Raw genomic sequence first — 14,018 nt, 5'->3', positions numbered from 1 at the left:
TATGATATTCAATATGAATCCCCGAGAAGACCTTAGAGCTAATGTGGTCGTCCTAAACAATGTTGTCTAAAGGTAGGCCAAGCAATAGAGATAAAAATAATGGGTTTTGGACATAAATCCTATTGGAAAACCACCTACACCATCACGTGCAGGGCAGTCTGTACTTGATTCCCGGTATGTTTTGGACAACCAATAGTAGTTTTCGATACACAGGCGAAAAATGTCGGTTTTGGAACGAGATCGGCGTTTGAGCGTTAATCCGTCAGGGGTTGGAAAAACGGATTTTCGACGGCTGCTTGCATCTGAGATTGACCGATTGGAATTTAAAATATGAATTTGTAAACTAGACATGAGTAGCAACAAAATACAAAATGTATATTTCAGTTTCTCTCTAAACTGCGGTTAAGTGGGTGAAACAGAGTCTTGAATATGAGTGAAAACGGCAAGTGGTAGTGGTCGCTGCTGGTTGACGGGAAAAGTATACGCGCGAGCTGCGCGCAATTTATACAATTTATACTACCTACACCTAATTATTTCAGCATCTACTGCAGCTATTTCACTGGATTTTTTTTTCTGGGGTACATGAACATGAGGAAATCGATTTGTTACTAAGATTTTACAAAATGATGGTATAATAAGCAGGTAATGTGTAGTTTTTGCTACATAAACAGTATAAATAAAATATGCAAATGGGTAGAAACTTTTTTGTTTAAGACTAAAGTATCATAAATCTATGCCGTTTACGATGCCAATGCTTTGGAGTGAACCTCAAAATAATAAAAATTACTGTTATTTCTGCATGACATCAATACGCGAATTATCGAAGAAAAATAAATACACGATTGTATATCTGAACATCGCATCTACAAATAGACTACTTCCTCGTGGTGAAGGAAGTTTACCTTAGTATATCGATGTATGTGTATAGATAGATGTGTATAGATACAAAGCTGACAACTACCGACAAATCATTCGAGAGCTTCTTTCTGCTTATAAAGCTTTAGGATGTCACTCAAAATTCATTTTTTTTGGGTTTTAAAGGTTTTATCAGGATATTATGTATCTTGAAAAGCGCTACAATCTAAAATAGTCAGAAGCAATGCTTACTGACTTTTGTTGGTCGATTCGCCAAGAAAGTTCGATGGAAACGATGGAAGAAAAACTACAAAATAACTTGAATTACACTACTATACTGATATAACTATACTGATATTTCTAGCACTTGTGACTGTAAAAATAGTATGTTTCGCTGTAAAACTTAAACCGTAGCGTTTTTTCACTTTTTTGTAATTGTGTTACTTTGATAAAATCGATTTTCAATTAAATAGACATTATATTTAAAATCTATGTGATATTAAACTGAAAAATTATCTACCATGTGATATTGAGAACGAAGCTTTTAAAGCTGTTTCGGATCTTGTGCCAGGGAAACCACGGACGAAATACCAAGAAGCTTTTGATCGATACCAGAAATGGTGGAGTGAACAAAAGATACTCAAATTAACAAGCGAGAAAGGATTATTAACACATTTTAACAAATTAAGCAAAATACATGTTATATTTGATATACAATTGATATAACATACATAAACCCTCATCCCTTTGGTGCTCGATGTTCTTTGTGTTTATATCTTTCGTTCACTTCACCATTTCTGGTACCGATCAAGATTGGTATTTGCTTCTCTTCTTGGTATTTAGTTCTTCCGTGATTTATATGGAACAAGTTCCGAAACAATATCAAAAGGTTGCAATTTGCTATTGCAAAGCAATTAAATTGCAGATCATTACTTGAACTTATTTGCGCACTAGTGCGGTAATAAACATCATTATGACATATGGAAGAGTGCCAAATCATAGTAATTATATAACAGTTGTAGATAAAATATATGATTTATAAAAGTTCTGTATGATCTGACACAATATATCTGCATCAATCAAATCAAATATACGATTACATCCATCTACCATCAAAAACAAAATTAATATATTTTTAAACATTTATTTAAAAAACATGTCATCATCATCAGCGTATCCTAGTCCACTGCTGGACATAAGCAGGTTATATTCTAGTCATGGAAGCAAAATATTATGGACTGACAAGAAAAGATGTGCTAAGAATGGCGTACAATTTAGCTTTAAGAAATGAAATAGAATACCCCTTTAACAACGGTGTGGCCGGGCGTAGTTGGTTGGACGGATTTTTTATGTCGTCATAAAAATTTATTGTCAACGCGAAGACCCACCGGTACTTCATTTGCTAGGTCGCTAGGATCTAATAAAAGCAATGTAGAATAATTCTTCAACCTCTTGGAAGCCGATTATGGTAAGCACAACTTTCCAGCTTATAGAGTTTTTAACGTTGATGAGACGAGCCTCCCAATTGTTTAAAGCAAAGTTGCGGAAGTAGCGTCCGGAAAGGAAAAAGTCAGCTGAGCGCGGATCTCTAATTACGCTTATTGTAGCCATGAGCGCAGGAGGGCACAATATGTCTCATCAGTGATGATTTTTCCTAGAAAAATCGAAATGTCTGCTTATGAGGGGTGCCCCACCCGGATCCATATATGCAGTCCCCTCAAGTGGATGGGTGCAGCAAAACCTGTCCACGGGATGGATGAGACACTTTATAGACTTTGTAAAACGTCCCCTGCATTGCTGATACTAGATGGACACTATAGTCAAACTAGAAATATAGATGTGGTTAACTTAGCTCGACAAAATTACATTTCAATTAGTTCAGCACCCCCTCATGCCACACATAAGTTCTAGCCCTTAGACAAACCATTTATGGGTAGCTTCAAAGTTTATTGCAGCGAACAAATTAGGTGCTGGATACCTGAAAATCAACGAGCCCTAAGACTTGACCTAATTTAACTTAGCAGAACTACTGGGACGGGCATTCTAAAATCTCAAATTGGCGAAATAACTTAATTAATAATTTTATAGGTGAACAAATTGAAGCAGAGAAATCCTGCAATACATCTATATTTTGCAGATCAACTTCTGCAAGATCCATTGACTAGAATCAGCGGATGGTATTGGCGGAAGACTTGCCAACGGAGTCTCATCAATCAGGATGTTCAAAGGGAAACAAGGTGAATTCCATGCCCCTAAACACACTTGAAGAACATAGGACCAGGTTCCTCAAAAGAACTTTTTACAGTCGAATCAACAACTGCAGAGTTTAGAGCAAAATCCTCCAAGACGCCTGATGTCGCTAATTTAGATAAACGTAAAAACTTTTTGTCGCCTTTTGATATTTCACCTATACCCACATTAAAGAAAAAAAAACCATGATCCCGAGGAAAAAACTCATCCAAGTCACAAATCATAACCTCTTCACCATACAAAACGCAATTGGAAAAATGCTTTCAGAATTCTCTAAATATTGCCAACAAAACAAAAACAAAAAATCGTAATGTATATTTAGCAAAAAAACAGAAGCAGCCGATACATAAAAGACCTAAAGCTGATGAATTGAAAGAGGACGATGATGAAGAATTTCTTCCGATCTTCTTGATGAAGATAATGACATGGAATAAATTGGTGAGGCACCAAATAATGACAGAATGATGACATGATGAGAGACAAGCAGTACTTGTCTCTGCTGGCATTCCCTGTTATTCAACAATACCATTATTTTCCGCTGGGATGGTGAGCGAAGAGAGACTTCCTTCCCTCAAAGCCAAGAATAGACACTCAGGACAAAATCGTGTACTTAAATCCGTTCATATAAACGTTTAAAAAAATTTTAAATTTGTTCTTCCGGACGCCCATGGCGAAGGTTGTATGAACATGCGTAGACAGACAATGCGAATCGATTGTTGATTGGCCCCACTCCACAATTGACTTTGACAGACATCCACCACCAAGAGTTTTGGGTTAAGTAACTTTTTTATGTTTATTATGTTTATGTTTACTCTATGATTTTGTTTGCTTATTAAATATTTCAATCAATTTTTTCTCGTTTATCCTTACGATGAGTGACAAACTTTTCGACGAAATGTATATAGTGTCATCCGATGCAGAAAGGCAGTTTGGGGACCAAAAAAATATTTTCTATGATAGGGAGTCTGATGCCAGTCATTCTGTTAAATCAGCTCTGAGAGCATTCGACAGGTAGGTAAATAAATCTCTTCCTGTCGGACATAAAGGGTATTTACCAATAGCAGGAAAGAAACAATCAGATTATGCTCGCCTTTCCAAAGTTTGAATATTTCGCTTTTTTTATAAACAGTGATTTATTGCTTGAAATCACTGCATGATTTTCAGGATTTATTAATTATTTATGAGTTAATCAGTTCAAGGATTCCCGTAGGATTTCTCTTATTTTGATTCTCGTCTTGGGTTTTTCGATAGGTAACATTTCTGTATACAACGTGAGTTTCACAAGCTTATGAAAAAACACATACTATGAATAATTATGAAATGTTTGTATATACAGGGTGAGTGTTTTTTGATGACCTGTACAAGGATCTCCGAAACTATAGCAGTACAAAAAACGTTTAATTGACAAAGAATTGCGCTTTTGAATGCTCTACCCAAAATCAATTTTATTTTCTAAAATTTGACAGCTGTGAAGAGATATTTGGAAAAAACTTATTTATGGTAAATTTTTAAATTACTCTTAGTTCCGTTGATATTAATTTGACAGGAAACATTAAATAGAAAATTTGTAGGAAATTGAATTCCAAAGAAAATGGCATAATACATTTCTCCAAAATAACTGTAATTTTTGACATATGACACAAATTTGAGTTTTTTTTAATGATAACCATGCTTGATTATTGCTTTATCGAATACATCATTTTATTATGATTTCTGTAATATATCACATTGTTAGGATTTTTTCGAAAATAAAGTCTTTGCGAACAATTTATACTTTTTTATTTTAGTTGATCTAAGTTAGTCATGGAAAATAGTATAAGACATCATAGTTATGTGATGTGTAATAAAATGTTATATTCGATAAAGCATTTATCAAGTAAGTATGGTTTCCATTTAAAAAACTCAGATTTGTGTCATATGTCAAAAATTACAGTTATTTTTTGACAGTTTTGGAGAAATGTCTTATGACATTTTGTTTGGAATTCAATCGGCGCTTCCAGCACCGGTATTGCAGCTTGAAGCCCTCGTTTTTTTTCCTTTTAAGTGGAGGATTTTGGAGGCGGTCAATTGCAAGAAACACAAATATACTACACTTCAAATTTAGGTATATCGCTTAAATTGGGGGAATTTACGTCTGTTTATATTGGTCAGTCGGGGAAAAAAAGTCTACTAAAGTACGTGAACTAATTGCTTTAATCAAGATAGAAACTGTGATGTAGAAGATCAATTCAGGTTTTGCTACCAATTTATTAGCTTCTGCCACTCTTTTCCAGTCTTAGATAAAAATCCCAATCTTACATGACTGTCCAAATGGGAAAATACTTGACTTACCGGAAAAGCTGTAAATTCATAAAGAAAACCAAAATCACCCGCGATGTGTTAACTATGAACCCTCTCTAATTATCTACAACCTTATCACTGAAGACGACGTTTTGACATAAATTCGAAAAGCTTTAAAAGCCGCTGAAACCGACTGGATTTGGCTTATTTTTTTTATTTTATCAGTGTGTACTTTTAATGGGTTGTGAACAGCATACACGTTTTATTTTATTTTTGACATAGTAAGCGTGTGATCAGTCTTACTATTTTATGTAGAGAACGTTTGATGATGCCTTAAGTGAGAATCCCGGGAAGCGGAATAAATAACTACTTTAACTCATGATTCATTAACACCCAGTCAATTGACGAGCTACTTATCAAATGTTTTGCTACATCTCATCTCATCATGTTTATTTTTTGCAGGGACAATGGTAATCTCTCTAGTTACTATCAGGAAAAAGTTATTCCCAAACTCACCGATAGAAGTCACAACTTTTTCAAATGGCTAATAGACAGTGAACTTCTCTCAGCAAATGTAGCCTGTCCGAATTCAAAACATGATCAAAATTGTTTAAATAAAATGGAACTTGTTATAGCCAACGGATTATATGATTCATATCAGTTAAGGTAAGTTTCTAGGTATTGGTCAGAACATTTGTCAGCAATTTTACCAGCAATTGCATCCAGATTTTGCAATACTGTCCATTTTTCAGATGTAAGAACTGTTGTCGAAGGGAATCAATAAGGAAACATTCAATATTTTATGGAATAAAATGCAATCTTAGAAGTGCCATTCGAATCTTATATGGATGGTGTAAAGGAATGGACCTAGAAATAATGTCGAATATTTTAGGTGAGATTTATTGCTTGTGATGATTATTACAGGGAAGCATATCATTAAATTCAAAGAAAGTTAATGTTTAAATTTTGTAAAAAAATTGATCGATTCACATCCAGCCCTTGATAAGTAGTAGCCTCATGGTTCTCCAAATAGTACAAAGTTTTATTAAACAATTTTTTTTCCAAGACAAGCGAAAGGAGTAAGACAGGTAATTGATCACAATCTAGTTTATTAGTATTTTAAAAAACTGTTTTTATTATCTATTTGCAAATATATTTGTATTGATTTGTAGTATCTAGGCCTATCTGTTATTTATTTAGTTGTCTATTTTTTACTTTGCTTTAATATTGTAATTTTTCTTTGTACTTGATTTCAGTTTAAAATTTTTATTACGTGAACTCTTATTTTTGCTAGGTCTTGACAAACACATTATTGGAACAATGTACAATAGAACCACCAAAGTAGTTAACAACTGTTTGAGGTTATTGAGAAATTTAGGAGGAAATAATGTTGTAGTATTGATCGACATTTATCCGCATTTGATGAGCAACCAACGTGCTTTAATAAAAAGTTCCCGTCCAATTTTGTGCATCACCCAAATCTCGGTAAGTTGTTAAATTTATATTTATCTTGACAGTGTTGGTATGTAGGCATGTCCGGGTTGAGTTTTTATACCTACGAGAATGAAATTTTAAGTATTTTGTATAAAAAGTAATGAAATTATTCGTGATGATCTACAGTATGTACTTATTTGTTGGTATTAATTTCATGAAGAAATGCTGTTTTTGTCTCAAATTGCTTTCGGTAATGCATGCTGAATTATTTCTTATACTTCTATCGTGTGAAACTTTTGGCATTTTTAGAATTCATGAAACGTTAAAAACTGCAAAGCATGTTTATAGAAAAAAAGCGTTGATTGATTTGATCTAAGTACAGATTCAAGGTAGCAACGACATGCATATTTATGAATCAATAAGACCGCAAAGAGTGGTTTGCAGACCAAAACTAGAGTCACCGACAATAAAAACTTTCTTCTTCTGTTGGCCGATTTTAATGCGTAAGTCGACCAGTCATGACGAAGTACGTCGAGTTCGCAGGATCTCTTTTGGCCGATGCAATTTTATTCCAAATTAAAATTGGTTTCGCTTTCAAGGTTTCAAAAAGTGGGTTGATTTGTCACCTCAGAGCCTTGTACCCCTCCGGGCGTTTGCTGCCATCATTGGCAAAAGGATTAGGAAAAGAAATGAATGTGCTTGGAACCTAGAATTATTAAAAAATTCATGAGAACAAAAATTAATCCAGAACATATTAAAAGTCTGGAATCAGGCAGAGTATGATTGTCCCAGGTGCGCTTCTCCCGTCCCAGAATGTGTCGCGAAAAGGTTCTGGATTCGACTTCCTTGCTCGCGCTGTGCCCGTCCTTTTTATATACTCGCGAAAAATGGCGCCCTGCACGACTTTATTCCAAGGAAAAATTACTTTATTTTTCATTTAAGTAAGCTTTGATTATCGAAATGAAAAAAAAACTAAAATTATTACTTATTGATGTGGGAGTAAGTGTGTAAAAACTGTAAAATCTTACGGATCCTTACATGGGGGAGTAAGGGGTCAAAAATTGCCCTCATTTACCTTACGTAATTTAGACACAGTTCTTAAGTAGATAAAATTAAAATCATATTTTACTTGCTTTTATTTTGCTTATAACTCCGAGGTACCTACATCTCAATTTTGTCGGTCAAAATGGACACATTTACTCGGACATGAAGTTATTGAATAAAGAAACTCTTTTACATTTTCATTATCGTATTGAAGCGCAGACTAATTACTATTCACATGGATTATCAAAAGAGAATTATTTTACATTCTCCGTTTTGAAGACTAGGACACCGTTTTGTTTTTAGTTGAACTTTAGGCTATTGTTATTTATATTATATTTAATCGCTTGCGTGTTTTTAGCGGTAATTCGAAAACTGCAATTGAATATGTTAGTTAATAAAATAGGATGGTATTTTTAACGTCCTTTGTAATAAGCTGTTCCAAAGCAGCGCTGGTAGTTAAATATACGAAGCTAGGGTGGCTAGACATTTCAACTCTTTCTTCATTCCTGAGTTTGATCGCTACAGCAAGTTTTAAAAGTAGTACATATTTTGTGATTTAAAAGCTTATTAAATACATCAATACATTTTTAAATCACTAATAATAATCACTGTCAAACATGACTTTAATCACTAATTAATTACACCCTTAAATCGTTTGGCTTGTTTTATATTTGGTCTCATTATATTTAATTAACTTAATGACTGCTCTGCATGTCTCTAAAGGCATGAATGAGCCAGATGCTTCTCAAAAATCACTCTATCATTGCTTTGAGTACCTCTCTTGGGTCATTGCTAAGTTTCTGTCCAGATCGGCTGCATTCGCCAAGGCTTCAAGATGAGTTTTAATAAGTAACATTTTTTTTCCTTAATGAAGATTGTGTACGTTAGATATCAAAATAACCTTAATACCTTAGATAACAAAATAAACGAAACGCATTAGAGTCTCTATATAGGTATTAACCTAGATCAATAGCAGGGACTTATGAATTGCTTATAATGAATCTAATCCATAATCAGTTATCGAATAAGTTACACTTTTTTACTCTTGTATCTTGTCTTGATAAGACTTGTTAATTTAATTTCTTACGTAGGGGATACCTCAGAAGTACTGGCTAGAAGCGCTTGATTATTGGGATCCAAATAATTCAGCAGACGTCACTAAAATCACGAACCAAGTGCATAGCATTATATCCTCTCGGGTTCATCCCGAATCCACTTTGGTATTGCCAATTAACTCGACTCTTTCATTTACTCATTTGGCAGCTAAACTGAAGGATCAGTATTGCAAGGTACGGTGTTTAGACGATTTGACAAAATGTTCCTCGTCCTCAGAAGTGCTTTCATCAGTTTTGGAAACTATATGGAATGTACCATTAGCAATATGCGAAGAAGCTCAATATTTCAATCCCGATTATGTAGGTCAATTTTTGACAAAACATATTTGGAATAAAGTGTATGAGGAAGATAGCTTTGTAGAGCTGATTGGTCTTATAGCTAATGAAACCAAGAGAAATGAGATTGATTATTGTTTAAACGTGTAACGGTTTACTGCCAATGGGCTAAGTAAATAAAAAGAAGTGAATGCTTCTATAGGGCATTGTTAAGTAATTACTTAAGAATGTGTGAATAAAGTGTAAGAATTGTCTGATGAAAAAAGGGTTTCTTATCTATGTAGCAAGTATTTGCAAAATGGAGTAAAGCGTAGGCAAATCATTATGTAATCAATGCGGGTGGCAGTTTAAGTCTCTCTAACTTCAAATTCCATTTTCTCCGAAACAATATGCAAAAATTAAGTTAATGAAAAATTTAGTCGAATTTAAACCAAAATTCAAAAAAAGAGTCCTTCAGTGAAAAACTCGCACATTTGCGATTTGCAAAAAAATCGAAAATTTCCAAAAAATATTGAAATTTCTTTTGACCGTTGGGTTGCTCCTTAAAATACATTTTAGCATTTTAAAATCTTGGCGCTCCGCCAAACTTGAAGCAAAAGAGCGTGTTTCCAGGAACAACCAGCGCTTCAGCTCTTTGAAAATTTAAACACCCCTGGCTCTAAAAGGGTGATCATAATTAACTTTGGTCCAGCAACAACTTTTTACGCCAAATTTATGGGCTTTATAAGTTTTTCAATTTCTGGAAAAATGAGTTTTACGCTTGCCAATATTCAGAGTCCATTTTCTTCCAAACTGCTGCAAATACAAATTTTCCTATAGGCAATGAATGTGTGGATAACCCACTTTTCCAACAATCTCATGTTCTATTTTGAAAATGAATTAATCGACAAAAAATTGAAAGTATTTTGTTCGGAAAATCGTTTTTTCTCATTTTCGCAATTTAAAAAAAATGCGACCACAAAGAAAATATTTATAACATTTGCCTTGAAAAATCGTCTTTTCGTCCTTCCAACTCTTATGACTTCAAAATAACTCGTTTTAGAACGAATTTTCAATGATCCAAATCGGGTCCGTATTAAGAGTTACTTATTTATTCATACTCAAGGATCTGATGCGCCATATAATGATAATAACAGCATAAATTCATAAAATGCATGTCATTCACGTTGGTGTTTGCCATCATACAAAGTAGTTATTTTCTTAAATTATCTACAAAATTTATCATTAGGCGACACAAGCAACGGGGGTGTCATGACCACCATGACCCCCACTCTGGATCCGCCCTTGTTTGTAGGGCTTGTATATTTGGATTTTTTCCATATTTGGACACTTATTTCTGAGACACCATGTATGTTCCGTTGTGTTTCGTTATGAAATACACATTTAATAATCACCCAAACAGATATTTATTTTTGCCTTCGAACAAAAAAAACGAAAATATATAATATAATTATAATTTTAAATAACAAATACTTGCTATTTTAAAAATAATTCTAAATATTTTCCAGCATCTACCACTTATTAAAATTAAATTGTTATTTACCTAAAATAAAATATTGTTTACAGCCTAGCCTGTTTCTAGGTCTATGCTTTACAAAATAGTACATATTTTAAGTTTTCTGTTTACCACTGTTTATTCACTTGGCCCAATGCATTTCGTTTACTAATGTGACGTTTGACACCCGGATAATTGCTTATGATGATTTTTTCTTGTTGATACCCAATGATTGGAAGAATTAATACGGTTTAAGTTTTATTATTAAGTTTGAATAGAAACGTGCCCCGAAATGACGTAATTATTTACTTGTTATAATGGATATAATCTCTTACCGTAGATTAAGTTTGTTAGAATATAATTTTATACTCTATTAATAATTAAAATCACTTATTATGTTAACTCGGCTCAAGAAATGTTTGGTGAACTTGACCTGAACGTTTAGTGTATTTTTTATGCAAGCAGTAACTGGTAGCAGCTTAGTTTGTTTTTAATGGTATTTATAAATTCGGGGGCCACCATTTAATTTAGATTTAGTGACAGTTTCAGGGTGACGATAAAAAAACAATGAAAACTTTTGAATTTAATAAATATTTATGCCACATTCGTGGCCATTCGTTTTTTTATTGTCACCCGGTAGTTTTTATACATTATGCAGAACTGCCAACATATTTCTTTTGAATGTTCGCTTCTATCAATTTCATCTTTTAAAAGTTTATTTGTCACAATTCATGTACACCCTGCTATGATTTTGAAAGCTTTTAAAAAAATTCCGATATTAACGTTACAGAAAAACTTCCAGAATTAAACAAACGTGATAATTAGTCCGAATTACCGAGTTTAGTAGATATTAGAACAGAGATGTTATTTTTAGTAATGATATACGCAAAATTCCGATTCTTTATGTAGCAATGTAGGTACTTCTAAAAAAAATTCTATCTGAAACCATTCTTGGTTTCATATTAAACTTGTTACTACATAATGTTGATATTGTTTACTGTTGAAACTGATTGCCTATAATATATGTTTATCTTAAGTACATCTTTGAAAGATATGCATATTTTTACTGAATTGGAATTTGTTGCAAAATTAAGTTTAACTGTTGAACTCATGTTAAACCCTATTTGTTAACTATTATCAAGCGAAAAATTGAGCCAATTTGAATGTAGTACATATTGCTTTTAACGAAATAACTTTTTTGTTCATAATGTACACGTGTTTAAGATATATACAATAATTTTTTTAACGTTCATGTTGATATTTGTAAGCAATAAACTATTAGAGGACATTTTAAAATGTTTTGAAATTGGATCAATATGAATATGCCAAAGTTATGTTTTAGTGAAATAGAGGAGATAAACCGTATGTCTGTGTTGGTTTTCTACAGTCCCTAAAAAAATAACTTCATTTAATCGACTGTACTGATTTCGAAATGCAGGCGATACTGTCACAAAGTACTTTTTGAAAATTTAGACTTTTTTCCTCCAATACCCTTGTATTATAAGTAGTAGTAAGGTAAGTGATGTATAAGTGTATATAAATGCTTAAAAAGCGAGTCTTCGTTTGATCCTCTAATGTATGCAGATTACCATTACATAAAATATCTCATCGTCTAGGTATCTCATCGTCTCGTTCTCGGTAATATCCATTTCCTCTGTTGAAAACTCTCTCTTTCTTTATTTATGCTTGCGCTGACTTTCTCTAGGCATAACCTAAACACATATAAATGCTAAATTTTCAGCCGATCTGCATCGCAAGTTCAACAAACCGTTTTTATTATTTGTTATTTGCTCCAGGTGTTTTTTTGAACATAAAATCTGTTATTATCTTCTATTTGCCCCGTAACCCAATTGCAAATCGAAACGCGGTTTTGAGTCTTGTTCATACAGTTCTTGGTACACATATAGATGAAATTTATACTTGTGCAATATGGTTATGACAGATTTTTGGCTTAGTCCAGCATCTCTAGCAAGACGTCTAGTCCCCACTTGCTGGTCAAGAACGACCTCTCCTAAAACTGCTACCGCCAGATTTTCGTTTGTTGCAGTGCATTTCCGCCCATTTTCCGCCTTTGCGTGTTTTCCGTTGCAAACCAGTTGATAGGGTTGAACCAGAGGATACAGGGGGCGCGTGCCCCCCCTCCCCCCTGAGCATATACTTTTCATTATTTTTACCGACATTCCCTAAACTGTAGATTTTATATGGTTTTCTTGCTGCTTTTTCTAATACTATTTATTGTTGTTTGTTATTTGTATGTGTGTTTGTTGTTTTCAAGTGCAATAAAAAACCTACAGAATAAAGGTTGTGGAAGACTAAAAGTCAATATTCTTTTATTACTGCGCCTCTTCCCCCCTCAAGAAAACTCCTAGATCCGCCACTGCTGCAACCAATAGACACTTTCGTATCATCGTATAAACGGATACATGGGACAGAATGGGGCTTTACTAGAATCGGTGGCAACTAGAAACCTTTTGCAGGTGTGGTATGATGGCGTTATCAGCGGGCGGAACTTTTTACAACGCTCAAAGCCTCCGAAGAGCAACCTCACTTTCAGTGAAAGAAAAGCCCTGAAAACGCTGAATGAGGATAAGGAGATTCTGGTGTTGCCAGCTGATAAGGGCAATGCAACGGTGGTCATGTCTTCATTGAACTACGAAGACAAAATTAAAGAACTTTTGACCCCGTCAAAGTACAAGAAGTTGACACGGGATCCCACAGCACGGATACTAAGAACAACAAACAAATTAATTAAGGATATGCCATTTCCATCCGAGGAGTTGGCAAAGCTCAAAAAATCAGAAGCACTCCCATCAAGGCTCTGCGGACTGCCCAAGATCCATAAACCGGATGTACCACTGAGACCCATTGTGAGCCGTCCAAGTCCGACCTACAATATTGCAAAATATCTAGCTAAAATATTACAGCCAAAAATTGTAAAAACGGACAGCTTTATAAAGGACTCATCCCATTTTGTTCAGAGGTTGCACTCGTTGTCGTTGTCGCCCGGGGAAATCCTTGTGAGTTTTGATGTGGTTTCATTGTTCACAATGGTACCAATCAGGGAGGCATTGGAACTTGTTGCGAGAGAATTTCCACCAGATATAGCCAAACTCCTCGAACACTGTCTAACCACAACCTACTTTCAGTGGAACAGCGAATTCTTTGAGCAGACGGATGGAGTAGCAATGGGCAGCCCTCTTAGTCCAGTGATAGCCAACTATTTTATGGAAAAATTTGAGCAGAACGCTCTGGACACAGCCGTGAGGAAA

At 34.3% G+C, this 14,018-nt stretch overlaps 1 protein-coding gene across 1 annotated transcript; it reads left to right on the top strand.

The window, feature by feature from the left end:
* Positions 1 to 3,819: 3,819 nt before the first annotated feature.
* On the top strand, positions 3,820 to 12,114 carry LOC109544392. The gene is made up of 5 exons (XM_019914530.2): positions 3,820 to 4,116; positions 5,848 to 6,051; positions 6,138 to 6,277; positions 6,680 to 6,870; positions 8,955 to 12,114. Exons 1-5 carry the CDS (start codon positions 3,977 to 3,979, stop codon positions 9,402 to 9,404), a joined length of 1,125 nt encoding a protein of 374 aa, XP_019770089.1. The 5' UTR covers positions 3,820 to 3,976; the 3' UTR covers positions 9,405 to 12,114.
* The last annotated feature ends 1,904 nt before the right edge of the window (positions 12,115 to 14,018 follow it).

Source organism: Dendroctonus ponderosae, unplaced genomic scaffold (genome assembly GCF_020466585.1).
Source record: "Dendroctonus ponderosae isolate FM_Combo_2020 unplaced genomic scaffold, Dpon_F_20191213v2 Dpon_F_20191213_5, whole genome shotgun sequence".
Taxonomy (NCBI): domain Eukaryota; kingdom Metazoa; phylum Arthropoda; class Insecta; order Coleoptera; family Curculionidae; genus Dendroctonus; species Dendroctonus ponderosae.
Note: the sequence above shows the minus strand (reverse complement) of the source record. Positions and strands in the feature narration are given on the sequence as shown.

Excerpts from the sequence above, each read along its gene's own strand:
- LOC109544392 (XM_019914530.2), top strand. The coding sequence starts at position 3,977 with ATGAGTGACAAACTTTTCGACGAAATGTATATAGTGTCATCCGATGCA. Across the intron at positions 6,052-6,137 it reads TATGATTCATATCAGTTAAG|ATGTAAGAACTGTTGTCGAA; the intron begins GTAAGTTTCTAG and ends TCCATTTTTCAG. Across the intron at positions 6,871-8,954 it reads TGTGCATCACCCAAATCTCG|GGGATACCTCAGAAGTACTG; the intron begins GTAAGTTGTTAA and ends TTTCTTACGTAG.